General features: G+C 45.2%; 1 protein-coding gene across 7 annotated transcripts in view; it reads right to left on the bottom strand.

Moving 5' to 3' along the window:
• The window catches only part of HELQ (helicase, POLQ like), a 187,628-nt gene that overhangs the window by 126,867 nt on the left and 38,110 nt on the right, over positions 1 to 22,651 (bottom strand). For 6 of the 7 annotated variants that reach the window (XR_003856394.1, XM_029599498.1, XM_029599489.1 and 3 more), the window contains 2 exons: positions 17,981 to 18,053; positions 1,111 to 1,208 (listed from right to left, as the gene is read on the bottom strand). Coding sequence is in view for 6 of the 7 variants with exons in the window: in XM_029599498.1 (XP_029455358.1) it covers positions 1,111 to 1,208; positions 17,981 to 18,053 (171 nt within the window). In the remaining variant the exon portion in view is untranslated. Of the gene's footprint in view, positions 1 to 1,110; positions 1,209 to 9,118; positions 9,616 to 17,980; positions 18,054 to 22,651 lie in introns of those variants that run through there. The other variant, XM_029599538.1, reaches the window with a different exon arrangement.

Raw genomic sequence — 22,651 nt, 5'->3', positions numbered from 1 at the left:
GGATTCACCAGGGGAAGGTCCTGTTAGACAAATATGATTTTTTTGATTGGGTGACTAAAGAATTGGATCGAGGAAGAGCACTCAATGTAATCTACTTGGATTTCAGAAAAGCTTTTGATACGGTCCTGCATAGGAGGCTTGTGAATAAAATGAAAAGCTTGGGAGCAAGTGCTAAGGTGGTGTCATGGATTATAAACTGGTTGATGGATAGAAGACAGTATGTGATGGTAAATGGAACCTACCCTGAAGAGACAGCGGTGTTAAGCGGCGTGCCATAGGGATAGGTGTTGGGATTGATCCTGTTCAACATCTTTGAGAGTGACATTGTGGAAGGGATAGAAGGTAAAGTTTGTTTTTTTTGCAGATGATATTAAGATCTGCAACAGAGCGGACATGCCAGAAGGAGTAGAGAGAATGAGACATGATTTAAGGAAGCTTCAACAGTGGTCGAAGATATGGCAGATGGGATTCAGTGCCAAGAAGTGCAGAGTCATTTATCTGAGGTGTAGTAATCCAAAAGAGCTGTATGTAATTGGGGGTGAAGGGCTGTTGTGCACGGAGCAAGAGAGGGACCTTGGGGTGATAGTATCTAGCAATCTGAAGATGTATACCCTAGAGGTGTGGCAGTTACTACCCTTAAACAAAAAGCCTTCATATTGTTGATATAACTCATTATCGCTCTCTGCTTTAACGGCAGGGGGAAAAGGGGAATTACTTCAGACAGCAACCACCAAGGACATTGAATTTTACGGTCTGGGAAAACCTTGCTATCAGAAGTAAACCAGCAGTGGTGATACTTTGAAGAAGCTATAGGAACTTTCCCAGTTAAGAACATAAGAAATGCCATGTTGGGTTTTAGATGAAGGACAGGACTGTGCTGGGATCAGACTAAGAATTTTGATATCTATCGCTGATTTTCCTCTTGAGAAATATTTTGCGGTTAAAATTCCAAATAGTTTACATTTCAACAGCTAACGAAGAATTGTTTAAATTCCATAGGTCCTATGCTACAATTAAGAAATCTTGATTAGGCCTAATCAGCCACATAAAGCAATCAGGCAGAATTAGTGCTGCAAAAAAGTTTTCATTACTAAAACCTACTATACATACCGGTCTGAAGTCATGTGTGAAATATTCCGCTTTCAGGAACTGCTGAAGTTCTTCCACATTGTTTAAAGTTGCACTCATTCCAATTATTTGTGTTGCTTCTGCACAATACAAAATTAAGATATTTACTTGTAACAGGTGTTCTGAGGACAGCAATTCATCAGTCACAAAATGGGAGACCTCGTTCCAATGGACAGAGTCAAGATGCTTTCTTCCAGAGCTTTCTAGATTCTTTAGCTCCTCTGGGCATACACAGTAGTTCCTGTGTAGCCATACACTTGCAGTGTGCCTCAGTCCTGTCATCATACTACTAAGCCAATCTCCAGACGGGGAGAAGGGTGGGTTTATGGAATTGGTGAACTGCTGTCCTCAGAAAAGGTGAAATTACTTACCTGATAATTTTCTTTCCTTTAATATAGTCAGACAAGTCCATACCAACATGTTATGCACAGCAACCAACAGATGGAGACAGAGCAATCGACTTGCTGATGTCACTCCTTATATATTTATTTTATTTTATTTATTTTTAACATGTTTTGTATACCGTATATTCGGTTTTACCATCATAACGGTTTACATTAGGAGAGTGACAGTTTTAACAAATACAATTTAAAGATAAAGTTGGGTAGCAATGGGAGTAAAAGAGGGTTAGATTATATAGGGGAAATTTTTAGATTTCTGTTATAGAGTTCATGGTTTGATTAGTCTGTCGTAAGTTGATAGGATGGTGTCTTTGTTTTCTTTGGAGTTGTCTGGTTGGGAGTTTGTTGGTGTTGATAGTTGAGATCTTCTGAAAAAGCTCTGGTAAAAAGCCAGGTTTTTAATTATTTTTTGAAAGTTTTGGTGTCAACTTGGGTTATATATATATATATATATACATCCGTGATTACACCACCCTGCCAGTATTTCTGTAACAAGTTAACATAGACAACTAACAAAATCACCAACCAACCATATCAGTTATTTTCCCACTTTTTGTGTATATTGCATGGACTTACAGAAGAATAAGGAAGCAGAATCAGAGGAAGAACAGTCAAAGTAACTTAAATATGTCACTGCATATGCATGCCAACTCTACTGAGATGACCACCATTCTCAGTTCTACAAAGACTCAAAGATGTGAAGACAGAGAAAAAGCAGAGTTGCTTACCTGTAACAGGAAATCTCCTAGGACAGCAGGATGTTAGTCCTCACACGTGACATCATCTGATGGAGCCCGGCACACAAAACGTATGTCAAAAGTTTCTAGAACTTTGACTGGCACACTGAGCATGTCCAGCATGCCACTATCCACGTGTCCATGCGGGGTCCCTCTTCAGTCTCGAAACATAGAATTATGAAAAAATAAAACAAACTTAGGAGAAACCCAACTCTGTAGGGTGGCGGGTGGAGGTCTTAGGAGATCATCTGTTACAGGTAAGCAACTCTGCTTTCTCCTACAACAAGCCGGATGGTAGTCCTCACACATGGGTAAATACCAAGCTACAGGCTGCTCCTGAGCAACAAGAAGACCAACAGGCACCTAACCGGGTGCCAACTGGTACGAAAAACAACGGTGCTGTTGGAGAAAGAGGGAGACATCCTGAATCCAAATAATGGGCCCTAGGCAGGGAGAGTTGGGTTCTACAGCTGAAAGATTCTGAAGGACAGACTGGCTGAAACTGCTACCATATCTGCCATCCCTGTCCAGATAGTAGTGGGCCATGAATGTGTGGAGGGAACTCCATGTGGCAGCCTTGCAGATCTCAGTCATGGAAACCGCATGCAAGTGGGCTACCAAAGCTGCCATGGCTCTCCCACAATGAGCCTTGACATGGCCTCCAAGCTGAAGACCCACCTCCGTAAAGCAGAAGGAAATACAATCCGCCAGCCAATTTGATAGAATCTGCTTGGCAACTGCAATTCCCAATCTACTCTTATCGAAAGAGATGAAGAGTTGCATGGACTGCCTGTGGCCTGCTGTCTGCTCAAAGTAGAAGGCTAAGGCCCTCTTGCAATCCAAGTTGTGCAGAGCCTGTTCACCCTGGTGCAAATGAGGCCTGGGAAAAAAGGTAGGCAGAACGATTGACTGGTTAAGGTGAAAATCAGTCACCAACTTAGGCAGGAATTTGGGGTGAGTACGCAGGACCACCGTATCATGAAAGAATTTTCTGTAGAGTGGATACATCACCAGCGCCTGAAGCTCGATGACTCTGTGTGCCAAAGTGACCGAAACCAGGATGACCTTACAGGTCAGGTACTTCAGGTCACAGGAGAGCAGAGGCTTGAAACGATCTCGCATGAGCCAAGCCAATAACCACATTAAGGTCCCAGGACACAACAGGAGGCCGTAGGGGAGGTTTCAGTTGAAGATTCCAGTGGGAACAATGAGAGGAGAGGATCACCTTGCTGGTGGCTGAAAGGAATCAGTAAGTTTTTGCTTGGGACATTGTCTTTTTCAAAAGTATTGGGGCAAAGTTAACTATTTGGGAATATTATTTAGTGTACTTGTGTGCTTGTGCTTTTAATAGTCAGTAAGCCAGTGAATAAACAAGTTAGACTGTATTTTTAAATAGTCAGTCAGTAAGGCAGCTAGTAAGCAGTAATGTGTTTATTTTTAAAAGTTTGTAAGGTAACTAGTAAGCAGAACTGAGTGTTTGTATTAAAAAATTAAAAAAAAAAGTAGCCAGAAGCTAGAAATAAGCTAGGAGCAGTGTATACCTAAGTACAAAGGTTGAAAAGTTCAGTTCAGTTACTCACCTTGGAAAGGCGTTGAGGCAGTGTGATTTGGTTTGATTAGGTACCAACATTTGATAATCAAGAGAGCAGTGAGTCACTCTGGCTGACTAACTGAAGTTAGACTGTTTGGATTTCCCAACCCTCCCAATCCCTCATCCACCCAGCCCTAGCTCATCCTTTAATTTATAGGCAGGTGCCACTTTCACAAAAAAAAACCAAAAAAACAACAACAAAAACTTTGAGAGTTTGATCAGTCCCTTGTAGGCCACTACCAGACATATAGTGAATTCACTAATACATTTAAAGGACGTTAATTAGACACATTCCTACTCCCATAGCAACCTAAAACTTAACTAGGAACTGAACAAAATTGAGATGAAGGCAGCAGCCCGGCAGCAAGAGGGGGGCTTCCCAGTCTTTTGCATCGAGTGTCACATGTATGATTTTTTACCCGCCGGTGAGAAGTTGTACATGTGCATGCGATGCAAAGAGCTCCTGGCTCTCAGAGAACGAGTCCAATCTCTGGAGGCTAGAGTGGCAGACCTGGAGGAGCTGAGGCAGACAGAGAGATATATAGATGAGAACTTCAGGGACATAGTAGCCAAGTCCCAACTTCAGACTGGCAGCCCTGGTGCTGCCTTGGAGGAAGGTGGTCTCATGATTGGAGGGCATCAACCGGGTGCAGCAGGAAAGGATCCTGTAGCAAGGACCTGCTCTCCAGGTGATGCATTGTCCTTTCGCACCGAGGATATCTCCCCAAGGCCTACTGCCCAGGAGGGAAGGGTTAGGTCGGCCGTCATAGTTGGTGATTCGATTATTAGGAATGTAGATAGCTGGGTGGCTGGTGGGCGTGAGGATCGCCTGGTAACATGCCTACCTGATGCGAAGGTGGCGGACCTCACGCGTCACCTAAATAGGATTTTAGACAGTGCTGGGGAGGAGCTGGCTGCCGTGGTACATGTGGGCACCAACGACATAGGAAAATGTGGCAGGGAGGTTCTGGAAGCCAAATTTAGGCTCTTAGGTAGAAAGCTTAAATCCAGACCTCCAGGGTAGCATTCTCTGAAATGCTCCCTGTTCCACACGCAGGTCACCAGAGGCAGGCAGAGCTCTGGAGTCTCAATGCGTGGATGAGACGATGGTGCAAGGAAGAGGGATTCAGTTTTGTTAGGAACTGGGGAACCTTTTGGGGAAGGGGGAGTATCTTCCGAAGGGATGGGCTCCACCTTAACCAGGGTGGAACCAGACTGCTGGTGCTAACCTTTAAAAAGGAGATAGAGCAGCTTTTAAACTAGAACAAAGGGGAAAGCAGACAGTCACTCAGCAGCACATGGTTCGGAGAGAGGTATCTTCAAAGGATACTAATGATGCATTAGAATTAGGGCATCCCGACAGTGAGATTCCAATACTAAGAAAAGTAGTCCAAGTGCCTGTAACTAAAAACTCACCTGAGCTAAAAAATTCTAACTTATCCCTATCAATTAAAAAGCAGAATTAAACTACAAACAAAAAACAAACTTTGAAATGTTTGTATGCTAATGCCAGAAGTCTAAGAAATAAGATGGGAGAATTAGAATGTATAGCAGTGAATGATGACATAGACTTAATTGGCATCTCAGAGACATGGTGGAAGGAGGACAACCATGGGACAGTGCTATACCGGGGTACAAATTATATCGCAATGACAGAGAGGAGCACCTGGGAGGCGGTGTGGCGTTTTATGTCTGGGATGGCATAGAGTCCAACAGGATAAACATCCTGCATGAGACTAAATGCAAAATTTAATCTTTATGGGTAGAAATCCCTTGTGTGTCGGGGAAAACTATAGTGATAGGAGTATACTACCATCCACCTGGTCAAGATGGTGAGACTGATAGTGAAATTCTAAGAGAAATTAGGGAAGCTAACCAAATTGGTAGTGCGGTAATAATGGGAGACTTCAATTACCCCAATATTGACTGGGTAAATGTATCATCGGGACACGCTAGAGAGATAACGTTCCTGGATGGAATAAATGATAGCTTTATGGAGCAATTGGTTCAGGAACCGATGAGAGAGGGAGCAATTTTAGATCTAATTCTCAGTGGAGCACAGGATTTGGTGAGAGAGGTAACGGTGGTGGGGCCGTTTGGCAATAGTGATCATAATATGATCAAATTTGAATTAATGACTGTAAGAGGAACAGTGTGCAAATCCAAGGCTCTCGTGCTAAACTTTCAAAAGGGAAACTTTGATAAAATGAGAAAAATTGTTAGAAAAAAATTGAAAGGAGCAGCTATGAAAGTAAAAAAAGTGTGCAAGAGGCGTGGTCATTGTTAAAAAATACCATTCTAGAAGCACAGATGTACTCCACACATTAAGAAAGGTGGAAAGAAGGCAAAACGATTATCGGCATGGTTAAAAGGGGAGGTGAAAGAAGCTACTTTAGCCAAAAGATCTTCATTCAAAAATTGGAAGAAGGATACAACAGAAGAAAATAGGATAATGCATAAACGATGGCAAGTTAAATGTAAGACATTGACAAGACAGGCTAAGAAAGAATTTGAAAAGAAGTTGGCCGTAGAGGCAGAAACTCACAGTAAAAACGTTTTTAAATATATCCGAAGCAGAAAGCCTGTGAGGGAGTCAGTTGGACCGTTAGATGATCGAGGGGTTAAAGGGGCACTTAGAGAAGATAAGGCCATCGCGGAAAGATTAAATGATTTCTTTGCTTCGGTGTTTACTGAAAAGGATGTTGGGGAGGTACCCGTAATGGAGAAGGTTTTCATGGGTAATGATTCAGATGGACTGAATCAAATCACGGTGAACCTAGAAGATGTGGTAGACTTGATTGACAAACTGAAGAGTAGTAATCACCTGGACCGGATGGTATACACCCCAGGGTTCTGAAGGAACTAAAAAATGAAATTTCAGACCTATTAGTAAAAATTTGTAACCTATCATTAAAATCATCCATTGTACCTGAAGACTGGAGGATAGCTAATGTAACCCCAATATTTAAAAAGGCTCCAGGGGCGATCCGGGAAACTACAGACCGGTTAGCCTGACTTCAGTGCCAGGAAAAATAGTGGAAAGTGTTCTGAACATCAAAATCACAGAACATGTAGAAAGAGATGGTTTAATGGAACAAAGTCAGCATAGCTTTACCCAGGGCAAGTCTTGCCTCACAAATCTGCTTCACTTTTTTGAAGGAGTTAACAAACATGTGGATAAAGGTGAACCGGTAGATGTAGTATACTTGGATTTTCAGAAGGCGTTTGACAAAGTTCCTCATGAGAGGCTTCTAGGAAAAGTAAAAAGTCATGGGATAGGTGGCGATGTCCTTTCGTGGATTGCAAACTGGCTAAAAGACAGGAAACAGAGCGTAGGATTAAATGGACAATTTTCTCAGTGGAAGGGAGTGGGCAGTGGAGTGCCTCAGGGATCTGTATTGGGACACTTACTTTTCAATATATTTATAAATGATCTGGAAAGAAATACGACGAGTGAGATAATCAAATTTGCAGATGATACAAAATTGTTCAGAGTAGTTAAATCACAAGCAGATTGTGATAAATTGCAGGAAGACCTTGTGAGACTGGAAAATTGGGCATCAAAATAGCAGATGACATTTATTTATTTAAAATTTTATTTTTATTCAATTTTTAAATTATTATAACATTACATTATAAATTAGAATTACAAGCATTTACATAATTCTATAATAATCTCTACCCTGAAATAGATTGCCTGTACATAACATAGGAAATCCACAAGCTATTTAACAGAAATCAAGCGGTACATCAAATATAGACTATACTGTTATCCAAAGAAAATGGAGAGTACACTGAGTCTTAACTAAATATATGCTTCTAACCTCTAATCTGTGCTAACTGGGGTGTGGGAGCTCAAGAACATCTGGAGCTGAGATACTTCATAAAAAACATATTTGTAGTTTGAGAAAAAGATCTCACATCGACAAGGAAACTTTACAATCATTTTAGCAGCAATTGCTTCTACATCAGATCTAAGGTTCAAGAAACTTTTCCTTCTGATCTGCATTAACCTAGACAGATCCGGGTATATCCAGATCTTTTGTCCAAAAAATAATTGGTGTCTCTGTTTCAAAAATAATCTTAGGACAGAGTCCCTATCAGTTGTAAAAACAAAGGATACTAACATAGTAGCCCTTGTTTTTATTTCCATATCAGTTGATTTCTCTAAAACCTCAGAGACACCAATTGAATTGTCAGTTACTCCTTGTTCCTCTAAATTACCAGGAACAGGTTTCACTGGTAAATAATAAATTCTTGAGGTTACTGGTAGATTCTTTTCTTGCATCTTCAAAACATTCACTAGATATCTATTAAACATTTCTTTCGCTGATGTTAGCCTAATCATTGGAAAATTTAGAACCCTGAGATTCAAGTATTTAATTGAATTTTCCAAATATTCAATTTTCTTATCATTTATCAACTCAGGTTTAACATATATTTGTTGAAATGCCTCCACTTGTTCTAAACATTTTTCAGTTTTTGTAATACTTGTTTTATTCAGGGTTACTAAATTTTCCAAACAAGAAAAACTCTGCTGTGTTTTACCAATATTTTGAGTAAGATCCACAATTGCTTTCTCAAGAGACTATATGGCTGACCACAATACCCCCACATATTTATCTCTGGGATTTCAGATAGTAAAATTATATTCAGCTCCTGCTTGGGCCCCCCATAGCTTGCTGTCCACTCATTCCTGTGACTAGTACCGGCAATATTGATTTTCCAGGCCTATCTGCCCCCAATAAAGAGTCACTCTGTTCCAGGTTTGACTGCACAGGTGGTAAGGGAGTGTTAGGAGCTCCGGGGCTAAGCGAGATTGTTTCAGCCTGTAGTACTGGCTCCTGCTCCAAGTCAGACACCACTGCGGCCCTGTCCTCCAGATTCATTCCCAGTGTTGAGGCAAAGAACGTAGATATTCTTGGTTGTGAGAGCACTGGATCAGGAGTAGATGTTAATATTTCCCTGATCCTAGCCTTTCTTTTGGTGTGGGGCATACCCACACTATTTATTTTTTTGGTGTGGGGCATACCCACACTATTTATTTTTTTGCTGTGGGGCATACCCACACTATTTATTTTTTTGCTGTGGGGCATACCCACACTATTTATTTTTTTGCTGTGGGGCATACCCACACTATTTATTCAAAGTATATAATATGAACGTATCTTTGCCTCTGACTCTCCCTTTACAAATTAATAGCTCATGGGGGTTAATGAAACATTTTCAATATAAAGGAATATACTTAAGGAAATCAGTACCTTGTATACAGAGTCCTCTGCTTCATCCAAATCGTAAGGAAAAAATTTTCAATGTTGTTGTTTCCAGTCAAAGCCGCGCGCCCCTTTGGCGCGCACGGCTTAGGCACGCGCCGGCGTCGACTACGCGCCGCAGGAAGGGACGGGTTTAAGCCCTTCCTACTCCTCCCAGGTGACGTCAGAGGTGCACGTCCAGCCCTCCGGAGCAAAGGTTCTGCCCCCAATAGCACAGCTGAGTCAGAAGAGGCAGTGAAGAAAGTTTAAAACAGCAAAACTCCTTCGTAGAAATGGGGAATTTGAAACAGGCAAACTTCTTCACAGGTAAACGGTAGTTTCCTGAGCCCAGCTACGTACTGCAGGAAGAGCCAGGTTTAAAGCCCTTCCTACTCCTCCCAGGTGACGTCAGAGGTGCACGTCCAGCCCTCCGGAGCAAAGGTTCTGCCCCCAATAGCACAGCTGAGTCAGAAGAGGCAGTGAAGAAAGTTTAAAACAGCAAAACTCCTTTGTAGAAATGGGGAATTTGAAACAGGCAAACATCTTCAAAGGTAAATGGTAGTTTCCTGAGCCCAGCCTGCAGATGAAATTTAATGTGGTTAAGTGCAAGGTGATGCATATAGGGAAAAATAACCCATGCTATAGTTACACAATGTTAGGTTCCATATTAGGTGCTACAACCAAAAAAAGAGTTCTAGGCGTCAAAAAAGTAAACAGAATGTTGGGAATTATTAGAAAGGGAATGGTGAATAAAACGGAAAATGTCATAATGCCTCTGTATCGTTCCATGGTGAGACCGCACCTTGAATACTGTGTACAATTCTGGTCGCCGCATCTCAAAAAAGATATAATTGTTATGGAGAAAGTACAGAGAAGGGCTACCAAAATGATAAGGGGAATGGAACAGCTACCCTATGAGGAAAGACTAAAGAGGTTAGGACTTTTCAGCTTGGAGAAGAGACGGCTGAGGGGGGATATGATAGAGGTGTTTAAAATCATGAGAGGTCTAGAACGGGTAGATGTGAATGGGTTATTTACTCTTTCGGATAATAGAAAGACTAGGGGGCACTCCATGAAGTTAGCATTTGGCACATTTAAAACTAATCGGAGAAAGCTCTTTTTTACTCAACGCACAATTAAACTCTGGAATTTGTTGCCAGAGGATGTGGTTAGTGCAGTTAGTATAGCTGTGTTTAAAAAAGGATTGGATAAGTTCTTAGAGGAGAAGTCCATTACCTGCTATTAATTAAGTTGACTTAGAAAATAGCCACTGCTATTACTACCAACAGTAACATGGAATAGACTTAGTTTTTGGGTACTGGCCAGGTTCTTATGGCCTGGATTAGCTACTGTTGGAAACAGGATGCTGGGCTTGATGTACCCTTGGTCTGACCCAGTATGGCATGTTCTTATATTCTTAAGCAAACCCCGCATAAATCACCCCACTATGGGCTGCATAGAGACTGGCGTACCGTCAACACTGTGGTGATAAGCCCTTGATGGCATTCAGGTGTACTCTGACTGAGCTGGTCTTTAAACCAGCCTCCGAAAGGTGCAACAAGAAGTCCAGCAACTTCAGAGTGGAGCAGGCAAATGGAAACAAGCTGTGGCCCTTGCATCAGACGGAAAACCTCTTCCATTTCGAAAGACTTGCTGGTGGAAGGCTTCCTGGAAGCTACCAGGACCCAAGACATGTCATCAGAGAGGTCAAGGGGCCGCAGACTAGCTTCTCAACATCCAGGCCGACAGAGATAACGCCCTGAGGTTGGGTGGTGCAGCTTGCCCTGATCCTGCATGATCAGGTCGCAGGAGGTCTCCAGACCGATCGGTTCTCTGATGGAAAGATCCCGCAGGAGCAGGAACCAGACCTGCCTCGGCCAATAGGTAACAATGAGAATCATGGTTCCCCTGTCCTGCTGGAGCTTCAAGAGAGACTTCATTACCAGGGAAAGTGAGAACACGCATACAGAAGGCCTTTGCCTCCTAACACAGGAGGAAGAACCCAGTGCCTCCCTGGGTTTGTTGATGTACCACATCGCAACATAATTGTCTGGATCAGGACCGTCTTGCTGGACAAGTGATCCCGGAACGCCCAAAATACCTAGCGGATTGCCCGCAGCTCCAGAAACTTGATTTGGCATTGCGCTTCCTAAGCAGACCAGAGACCTTGCCTGTGGAGGTTGTCCACATGCGCACCCCAACCCATGCATCTGTGGCAAGTACAACCTGTGTCAGGGGAGACCAAAAAGGAACTCCCAAGCTCCAGATTGAGTAGACTCTCCCACCAAGACAGAGGACATGTGACACAGATGCATGCACAGAGGACCTGTGTGGCTTGCTGCCACTGAGACTGCAGGGGCCACTAAGCCCTGTGCATGTGCAAGCAAGCCAAGGGGGTAAAATGGACAGATGCAGCCATGTGGCCTAGAAGGTGAAACAAAAGGCGGGCGGAGACCTGCCGGCTCCGACGGACCAGACTCGCAAAGACGCCAGAGCAAGTACCCAATCGTGGGGAAGATATGCCCTGGCTTGAGCAGTGTCCAGCTGGGCAAAGATGATGCTCAACTGAGGTGATGGGCTGAGATGGGATTTCGGGTAGTTGATGACAAACCCGAGAGACTGTAGACTTAAATGGTCAAATGCAGAGAGCAAACCGCCCCCCTCTTAGGTAGCACTCTTGACCAACCAGTCATCCAAGTAGGGAAACATGGGCACCCCCCGTTGGCGGAGTTGTGCCCCCACTACTGCCAGGCACTTGAAGACCCATGGAGATGAAGCAAGGCCAAATGGCAACACTCTGTATTGGAAGTGCCTTTCACCCACGAGAAACCGAAGATACTTCCTGTGACTGAGGAAGATCTCGATGTGGGCATAGGCATCCTTTAGATCGAGGGAGCAAAGCCAATCTCCTCTTTGCAGAAGCAGAATCGGGTGCCCAAAGGGACCATCTTGAACTTTTCTCTTTGAAGAAATTTGTTCAAGGCCCTCAGGTCCAAAATAGGGTGGAGCACCCGTTCTCTTTGCAATCAGGAAATAATGAGAATAGAACCCCTGCCCCTGCTGTTGCAGTATAACAAGTTCGACCGCTTTGGCTATTATTAGGCTGGAGAGCTCCATCAAAAGTATTCCCTGTTGCGAGGACAGGCCCAAAGATGGGCATGGGGGAGAGTCTGCGGAGACACTAGGAAGTTTAACCAGTACCCTAGAAGAATGGACAAGACCCACTGGTCCGAGGTAACCTGGGGCCAATGGTCCGCAAAAAGTCACAGCCGGCCTGCGACTGGAGGGCACGGTGTCAAGGGCACAGTGGTAAGGCTTATGATCCCCCCACAGCCAGTCAAAATCCCATAGCTGGGCTTTGCTGGGGGCTGGCTGAGGCCTAGGGGTCCCACTGATGCTGAGGGTGGCCCCAAGAGCTCACGCGTGGAGTTCGTGAGCGCGAGGTAGGAGGATAGTATTTCCTCTGGCGATAAAAGGACCTCCTGGAGCCCTGGTGCGAGGATTTCCTAGACAAGGACAGCAGATCAGACATACTGGCCGATAGATGCTGGAGGGTCTCATGGTGATCTTTAACTGAGCCACTGCATCCCTGACCTTGCCTCCAAAAAGGTTCTCGCCAGTACAGGGCAGGTCCGCAAGCTTCTCCTGAACCTCCAGCTAGAGGTCAGATGCTTGGAACCACGCCATCTTGCGTACCCCAATGTACGCGGCTGCCACTCTAGCTGCCGTCTCAAACACGTCATAGGTGGACCTCGCCTCGTGTTTATCACACGCTAGGCCCTGTTGGACCACCGCCACAAAAGCATCCCGCTGTTGTTAGGGCAGGTGCTCGGACAACTCCTGAACCTGCCTCCACAGGTTTTAGTTGTACTGGGTCATGTACAGCTGATAGGAAGCAATACGGGCAATCAGCATGGCGCCCTCTTATACCTTCCTATCCAAGGCATCCAACGCCCTATGCTCCTGACCCAGGGGAGCAGAAGCGTGGGTGTGGGAACACTTGGCCTTTTTGAGGGCAGATTCTACCATAGCTGATTGATGTGGGAGCTGATGTCTCTCAAAACCCAAGGCCTGCTGTACCAAGTAGACTGCATCTGCCTTCCGATTGACCGGAACAGAGATGGGGTGTTCCCAGATCTGAAGGAGTAACTCCTTAAATATATGGAACGCCCACCACCTCTTTTGGGGGTATTGACAAATTGGAGGACTTCCAGCATATTATGTCTAGCGTCAAAAGTTAGATCCTCCGGTGGAGACCAGCACCTCTCTTCTGGAGGAGACAGGTCTGAAGAAAGATCCCCTGAATCATCCGAGGAAGACTCCAAGGTATTTTCCCTGCACGGGTCATAAGGGACATCCTCTTCACTAAGGTCCCCTAGGGGCCGTAGTGGAGAGTTCCTGCCCAGGCCTCTCGGTTTGGGCATCAAGGGCATCAATAGCACAAAAACCCCCAAAGGTCTGGGAACTGGAGCGGGCAACACTGGATGCAGTATCGATGGCCCCGGTGGTGTTGAGGGCTGCAACAATTCATCCTTCTCGGAGGAAGCCATGATGGGAATCGCTGATGCCTCCCCAGGCTCCGGCTGTGTAGATAAAATGCTCAGGAGGATTTCGAAGCACTCCAGCAGCGGTGCCAACATTGAAGGTGCAGGCTCCGACAACGGCGGGAGCACCGGCGGTCGCTGGTGGCTCGATGCCCTGCAGGGCCCAGAGCACCGCTAGCTGCACCCTGCGGTCCAGCTCCTTCTGGAAGCCCACAGACTATAGGACGGACTAAGGAGGTGGTGGAGAAGGCATCACTAGAACTCCCTCGGAGCCCAGCACCAGTATTAGTAGGGAATGCCTGGGACTCACGGGTTCCATGGAGGTCAATGCTTCCTCTCCATGAGGTCGCTTCAGTGGCATCACAGCAGGCGCCGGGGCTGATCCGAGCCCGTGCCATGTAACGGTGACCGGTACGATGCTTCTAAGATTTCCGACTGTGCTCGGCCTGGTCTTTCCCCAGTGCCAAGGTGGACAGAGACTACTCTGATGTCTTGGAGCATGACTATCTTGACGATGGCCTATCTCCTGCACCTCTTCCCCAAGAGGGCCCCAGAAGACAGAGTGTCCATGGGCTACTCACAGCCTTTCGGTGTCGACGTCCCTGATGCCGGAGTCGATGGATCGGATTTCCTGGAACCAAAATGTTTTTCCATCTTATCTAACCAGGCAAGACAACCCTTGGGGGGTCATTTGATCACAAAAACTACAACCCCGGACGTCGTGCAATGTCCACAGGCAGAGGATACGGACCTCATGACTCTGGTACCTTCTGAACAAGGATATTGACTTGGAAGTTGTGGTAGAAGAGAGAGCTTGAAGTGTGATGTGGTAGTCCCTGAAGAGATCCATAGCCTCTGACTATCTCCAAAGATATTCCCTCCTATACATGGCACATCAGCAAGCTTTTCCTGCATGTCCTCATGTAGGCCTGATGCATGCAGCCATGAGATTCTGCACTCAATAGTCATTGCAGAAGCTCTCAATGCTATCTCAAAAGTATTGAATGCCAAACAGCTAAGATGCTTTTCACATTCTATGCCTTGTGCCAAAAATTAACTAAACTCAACCTGGACATCGTAAGGGAGCTGCTCAGTGAAGAAAAAACATGCAGTGCAAGTACTGGACTATACAGATAAGTGCAAGGTGATGCATATAGGGAAAAATAACCCATGCTATAGTTACACAATGTTAGGTTACATATTAGGTGCTACCACCCAAGAAAGAGATCTAGGCGTCATAGTGGATAACACATTGAAATTGTCGGTTCGGTGTGCTGCAGCAGTCAAAAAAGCAAACAGAATTTTGGGAATTATTAGGAAGGGAATGGTGAATAAAACAGAAAATGTCATAATGCCTCTGTATCGCTCCATGGTGAGACCCCACCTTGAATACTGTGTACAATTCTGGTCACCGCATCTCAAAAAAGATATAATTGCAATGGAGAAGGTACAGAGAAGGGTGACCAAAATGATAAGGGGAATGGAACAGCTACCCTATGAGGAAAGACTAAAGAGGTTAGGACTTTTTAGCTTGGAGAAGAGACTGTTGAGGGGGGATATGATAGAGGTGTTTAAAATCATGAGAGGTCTAGAACGGGTAGATGTGAATCGGTTATTTAGTCTTTCAGATAATAGAAAGACTAGGGGGCACTCCATGAAGTTAGCATGTAGCACATTTAAAACTAATCGGAGAAAGTTCTTCTTCACTCAACGCACAATTAAACTCTGGAATTTGTTGCCAGAGGACGTGGTTAGTTCAAGTTAGTGTAGCTGTGTTTAAAAAAGATTTGGATAAGTTCTTGGAGGAGAAGTCCATTACCTGCTATTAATTAAGTTGACTTAGAAAATAGCCACTGCTATTACTAGCAACGGTAACATGAAATAGACTTAGTTTTTGGGTACCTGCCAGGTTTCTTATGGCCTGGATTGGCCACTGTTTGAAACAGGATGCTGGGCTTGATGGACCCTTGGTCTGACCCAGTATGGCATGTTCTTATGGTACGATGCTATGCAGGGATAGAGCATAATATGCTGATAATGTTTTTTCCCCAAAACATGACTTAGGAGAAGGGAAACACGAGTAGAACACTTCTTGGCTTGTTTAAGGTAGATTTGCCAACCACAGACTGGTATGGCAGTTGAGCCTTTTCCTACAGCCACCTGGATATAATACTTCACATCCACTTTCTTAATCACTGGGAGCATGAAGGATGGGGTTTTCCAAATCCATCATGATAGAGACAATGAATATAGGAAGGTCCTGGGGGGACAGAGAGAAGGGAGAACCAGAGCAACTGCCCAGCCCTGCCATGATAGCCCTGCCCTCTACTTGCCATCATCACTTGCTATTCTTGGGCTGGGAGATGTGGTAGAGGAGATCTGAGCAGCCAGCACCTACTGCTCCTAGCCATTTTTAATCAGAATGGGTGGGAGGAGATCCACCCCGACAGATTTGCCCTGGGCCCCACAATCCTTAGGGTCATCCCCGAGTGGATGGGTATTGCTACAATCTTTTTTGGGGCATCCAGGTACTTGAGGCAGCCAAAAAAGGTACCCTGGGCTCTCCCTCGACCTGTAACTTAATGGGAATGACCTTACTCATTACTAGGATAAAACAGGAAAAGAAGGGATTGTCAGGTGTGGAACTTTTCCTAGAGCGTGGAGGAAATATGTTAGTGGACAGATCAGGTGGATACTCTTCTTCAGAGACCATATTTACTGATCTATAAGATGAATCCCAGGAATCAGAGTTACTCTCATAAAAAACTGGAAACTTGAACACCTAGTCAACTGTCTTTTGTCGCTGAAGGAAGCCCCTAGGGGGGCTTCCTTCAGCGACAAAACCTGAATGGCAAAACCTTGACACTCAAAGCTTATTGATGGAACAGGAATGCATGATGCACAAGGAGGCAAAAGAAAAAGGAGGGTCACAAAGCACCAACAGGAGCCAAAATGTAAGAGACAGGTCACTGTTCATGTATTGAGTAACAGCCTCTGCAATGTGTCTCCCGAGTTCCTCCTCTAAGATAGTTGAAGCAAAGAGTCAATGGGAACCATTGGATTGACCTTCCACAGCGTGCTTTGAGGAAAGTAGACAGCCTGAGACCTGGACCTGAAGAGACAGACATAGCAACTACTCAGAGGCAGCATTATCCTTCAAATGTGACCATTTTGGATCAGATGGTGCACTCTGGAATCCTCCGCTCAGAGCTGTGGAACATGGGAGATCTACGCCAACAGTCTTTGTCCTTCAATGGCCTCTCAATGCTAGATCTCCTTGGTGAAATGATTAAACACTCAGAGCCCTCTAGTCAACACAAACAGAGCACAAAATTGGACTCGCTTTTTGGGCTTAGCAATAGGCTTTGATGCTGAAGGCAAGCATATTTAAGCAACTTCTTGCCTCTAGCCATTCATACTACTCCAATGTCCTTCTGCTGTGAGAGTCTTGATGCCAGTTTAGTAGAACTGGGCATCTTCTTGAGATGGGTCCAATGCTTCTCACTGTGGAACCTGAAAGCTGTCTGCAACTTCTGTGTGCAGAAGTTGCAGCTGGCAATGACATGGTCCTCAGTCAGACATTTCTAGCATGTCATGTGGAGGTTGATGAGGGACATCACCTGACCACAGTCCAGCCACCTTTTGAAACCACTAGTTGGTTTTTTTTTTTTGCCATTGCCAAAAACTAATTGTGAAATCAAAATGGAAAATGACTGCTTAAAAAAAAAAAAGAAGACCAGGATAGAGAGACAAAAAGGAATGCTGACTCAAGGCTTGTAAGGAACCGCAGAAAGAAGGGCTTGATGGAGGGATAATGAAAATAAAATTTTAAAACAAAACATAACTAGAAAATAGAGGGAAAGTGAAAAAATATCACTAAAGCATACTGAAGACTAACAGCAAACTAGGCAAGTTATACTGAATGGGCTGCTCTAAAAGGTCCAACAGAAACCTCGGGGAAAAATCAAGACTGAGTCATGCTGCAAGGGTACAGCTGCACAGAACTACCGTTCTTGGCCAGAGGAGATAAAGGATTTCCTGGAAAGCTCTGGAAAAAAATGTCCGGCTCAGCACCATCAGGATGTCGTCACCTGCTCGTCCCTCAGAGAACAAAATATATTAAAGCACTCTGAAAACCAATATAGAAAGCAATAACCTAAAGTTTTTTTCTTTTCATAGTAGCTAAAAGTCTGGAAGACTGAAAACCTGTTGCTTGTTGAATGTCAGATACATTTAAATTAGGCGCAAACATCAAGCAATTTTATAAGAATGTAAATAAAACCATGCTGATCATTTTGAATGTAGACACAGTATGGACATTACTTACTACTGGTGTAAAGAATTTTAGCTAGAGTCATTTCCAGTATAGCACCACGGCTCCCTTCACCAAGCATGTGCAACTGTACAAAGAAAACAAAAATAAAAGCGATAAATTACTGACAGTTGAAAAATTAATAATAAAAATTCATGGCAGAAAGGTGTCAGCATCACTCATCACGTAACACAAATTGTGAAGTGACACACTTGCAACCGGTGATAATATTACAGACAGTTTTTGCAGGCTCATTTCATTAATTAAAACTACTCTTCATATTTACTAACATCAGTTTATTTATGACATAATTGGAAGTCCCAAAATATTAACAGCTACTCCCAAAAATGATTCTACAAGCATGAATCCCAAAATAGAAAAAGGTACCTCCAAAATTATTCTATACTGCCTTACAAACAAAATATCAATGGACACTATCAAAACACCCATTTATTAATTAATGTTTGGAAACAGAATCTGTTTGATATTCAGCTGACAGGTATAAGTTTAAAAGAAAAGGTTTTAAAATTTAGCCTCTCAATTTTCTGTGAACTTTGAAAACTATACATATTCTACGACTCAAAAACTGAATTCTTCAACAAAATAGTATCTGAAGCATTCCTATTTCTCTTCTTGCTGAAATACATATCTAATACAGCAGTATCTGATCAACATAGACTCCTGGGTAGGGATCAAAAGTAGCTGAAAAATCATTACCCCATAATGCCATGGGACAAAATACTCAGGAAGCAGAGCAAATCATTTACCAAAAAAGAGAAATTACTACTTACCTGATAATTTCCTTTTCTTTAGTACAGATAGGTGGAGCTAGAACCAGTGGATTATGCACCTTTACCAGCAGATGGAGACAGAGCAAAGCTGACGTCACAGTATATATACCCCTGCAACTGATATCAACCTGCCAGTATTCTCTGCAAAAGCCAACTGTGGACAAACTAACAAAACTATTACAAACAACCAGTACAGTATTCAGCCAACAGGAACCACTGAGCTCAGACAAGGAGTACAATAACCCTAGTCCAGGTACTGGATTGACACTTACCAGTAATCCCTGGAAAAACAGCCACTCAGGAGCAAATGAGCCTTAAGACCTTCTGGAACTGCTCGCCCGTGACATATGTATGCTGAAAAAATAACATCCTTCAGCCATCGGGTAATAGTAGCCTTGGAAGCTTTATGCCCTTTCCTGGGACTGCTCCATAAGACAAAAAGGTGATCCGACAGGTGAAAATCATTAGTGACCTCCAAGTAACGCATCAGCGCCTGTCTGACATCCAAACGCTTCAAATCACGAGCATGTGGAGAATTCTGATTCAAATCCGGGAACACAAGCAACCCAAGGGACTGGTTCACATGAAAAGCCGATACAACCTTAGGCAGAAAGGACGGCACAGTTCTAAGAGAAACGCCAAAATCGGAAAAACTAAGAAAAGGTTCGCGACAACATAGGACCTGAATGTCCAAAATTCTCCAAGCCGAGCAGACAGCTACTAAAAACACCATTTTGAGTGTAAGGTCCTTCAGAGTGATGCACCTGAGTGGTTCAAAAGGAGGCTCACACAACATCCTAAGGACCAAATTCAAACTCCAGGATGGACAAACAGCTCGACATGGTGGATGCAAATGCTTAGCACCCCAAAGGAAATGAACCACATCTGGATGAGTCGCTATGGACGCACCGTCCACCTTTCCACGTAAACATCCTAACGCCGCCACTTGAGCCCGGAGAGAACTGAAAGCTAGCCCTTTTGCCAAACCCTCTTGCAAGAAGGCTAGAATGTGGACTATCGAGGTCCGTCTAGGGGAAACATTCGACCTGCTACACCAAGAGTCAAAACCCTTCCAGACTCGGACATATGTAAGAGAGGTGGAAGTTTTGCGAGCCTGTAAAAGAGTGGAAATCACTGAATCCGGATACCCCTTCTTTCTCAACTGCCAACTCTCATAAGCCAAGCCGCTAGGCAAAAGCGATCCACCTGGTCAAAAAATACTGGACCCTGCTGCAGGAGATTCGGAAGTTGACCCAGACGGAGTGGCCCATCCACTGCAAGTTTGAGGAACCGCGGCCTTCGTGGCCATTCCGGAGCCACCAGCACCACCACTCCCGGATGGGTTTCTATCCTTCTCAAGACCTTGCCTACCAGAGACCAAGGAGGAAATGTGAAAGCAGAATGTCGCAAGGCCATGGGAGGACAAGAGCGTCCACCCCTTCCATGACTGAAGAAGCGCGGCACCTTGGTATTCCCTCGAGACGCTAGTAGATCCAAATGGGGAAGCCCCCAGCGATGAGATATCAACGCGAACGCCTCATCGGACAGCTCACATTCTCTGGGATCCAATCTCTGATGGCTCAGAAAATCCTTCTGTACGTTGTCTACACCGGCAATGTGTGAAGTCGCTATTCTGAGCAGATGAGTTTCTGCCCAGGCCATGACCTTGTCCGCCTCCGCCGCTACAGGGCACCACTTTGTGCCTCCCTGCCGGTTGATATATGCTACCGTTGTTGCGTTGTGGGAGAGCACTCTCACCGACCGACGATGAACCAGAGGCAAGAACTTCTGCAGGTCCAAGCGGACTGACCTGGTCTCAAGAAGATTGATGGACCATTGCGCTTCCTGCTACGTCCATTGGCTTTGGGCTGCCTGAGATTGGCAAACTGCCCCCCAGCCGGAAAGACTGGCATCCATCGTCACAACAGTCCACTGAGGGACCTCCAGATCCATCCCCCGGATCAAGTGTTCGTGGGTCAGCCACCAAGCTAGGTTGGACCTGGCCGGTTCCTGGAGGAGGTAAGGGAACTTGAAAAGCTTCCGACTTGGGGTCCCAATGTGAGAGCAAAGCCCTTTGCAATGGCCTCATATGAACAAAAGCCCACGAGACCAACTCCAGAGTAGACGCCATAGAACCAAAAACCTTTTGTCCCTGCCCTGGGAACTGGCAGGGACAAGAGATACCGAACAGGAGTTTGTCTATCCGATCCTGGATCAGGAAGACTTTCCCAATCAGAGTATTGAATCTCGCCCCCAAAAAATCCAGGACCTGGGCGGGGGACAACTGGTTCTTGTCCACACTGATGATCCAACCCAGAGCATGTGGTGTCTGCACCACCCTGGCGACCGCTGCCTCACATAGTTCCTTTGACTTCGCTTGAATGAGCCAGTCGTCCAAGTAGGGATGGACCAGGATCCCCTGGTGATGGAGAGCCGCCGCCACGACCACCATCACCTTGGTAAATGTGCGCAGAGCGGTCGCCAGCCCGAAAGGAAGTGCCTGAAACTGGTAATGCTTGCCGAGGACCATAAACCGGAAATACCGCTGATGGTCCTTCCGAATTGCAATGTGTAGGTACGCTTCCGTCAAATCAAGGGATGCTAAAAAAAACTCCCCTGCTCTGATGGAGGCAATTACGGAACGTAGCTTCTCCATACGAAAACGGGGCACTCAGAGCTCTGTTGACCTTCTTCAGATCTAAAATCGGACTGAAGGACCCTTCCTTCTTCGGAACCAGAAAATAAATCGAATATCTGCCGGTTCGAAGTTCGTTCACAGGATCCAGAACGACCACCCCGAGGTCCAACAACCGGCGAAGTGTGAGAGGCACCTGGCACCTTTTCTCCAGAGACTCGCAGGGCGACACCAGAAATAGATCACATAAGGGACGAGCAAAATCTAAGGCGTAGCCATGTTCTATAATGTTTAGAATCCAATGGTCCGACGTTATTTTGACCCATTCCTCTTAAAACAGGGACAGCCGCCCCCCAATGACTGAAACAGGATAGTGGGCCGGACCTATTTCATTGGGAGGACTTGACTACCGTCGCCCCTGTAGCACCTCCGTCTCGGGTGGGTCTACGGCCATGAAAGGAATGAGACTAGGTCTGCGACCTGCCGGATGACTATCTTTGGCCAAACAGAGCCGGCTTAGACTGGCGAAAACAGTGCTGCCCCCGAAAAGGGCCGAAATCTCTGGAAGCTTTTGGCCTATCCTCCGGGAGCTTGTACAACTTATTGTCCCCCAAGGACTTAATAAGCTGCTCCAAATCATCTCCAAAAAGTAATTTCCCCCGAAACAGAAAAGCACCCAGCTGCGACTTGGAGGAAACATCAGCCGACCAATTACGGAGCCATAAAGGCTTGCGGGCTGACACCGCAGAAGCCATAATATGCGAAGATGTACAAAGGAGATCGTACAAGGCATCCAATCCCATATGCTACAGCCACCTCCAAATGATCTGCCTGCTCCGACTCCTCCGGGGAGAGCTCTCTGGCACCACCAGAGACTCGCATGCTGCATTAAACTACTGCAAACAGCTGCTCGAACCCCCAGAGCCGATACTTCGAAGATACGGTTGAGAAGCACCTCCAGCTTATGATCCTGAGGGTCCTTAAGGGCAGCCGCCCCAACCACAGGAATAGTCGTACACTTGGTGACTGCGGATACGGCCACATCAACCTTGGGAACCTTAAGGAGGTCAAGAGAGTCGTCTGGAAGCGGGTACAATTTTTCCATAGCTCTGCCTACGCAAAGGCTAGCTTCCGGAATATCCCATTCCCGAAACACTAGCTGGAGCAACATAGGATGAAAAGGAAATGTCCTAGCCGGGGGATGAAGACCAGACAGCACCGGATCCATTGTGCCCTGATCCTGAGGCGTCTGCTTCTGAC

The sequence above is a fragment of the Rhinatrema bivittatum genome, chromosome 1 (assembly GCF_901001135.1).
Source record: "Rhinatrema bivittatum chromosome 1, aRhiBiv1.1, whole genome shotgun sequence".
Taxonomy (NCBI): Eukaryota; Metazoa; Chordata; class Amphibia; order Gymnophiona; family Rhinatrematidae; genus Rhinatrema; species Rhinatrema bivittatum.
Note: the sequence above shows the minus strand (reverse complement) of the source record. Positions and strands in the feature narration are given on the sequence as shown.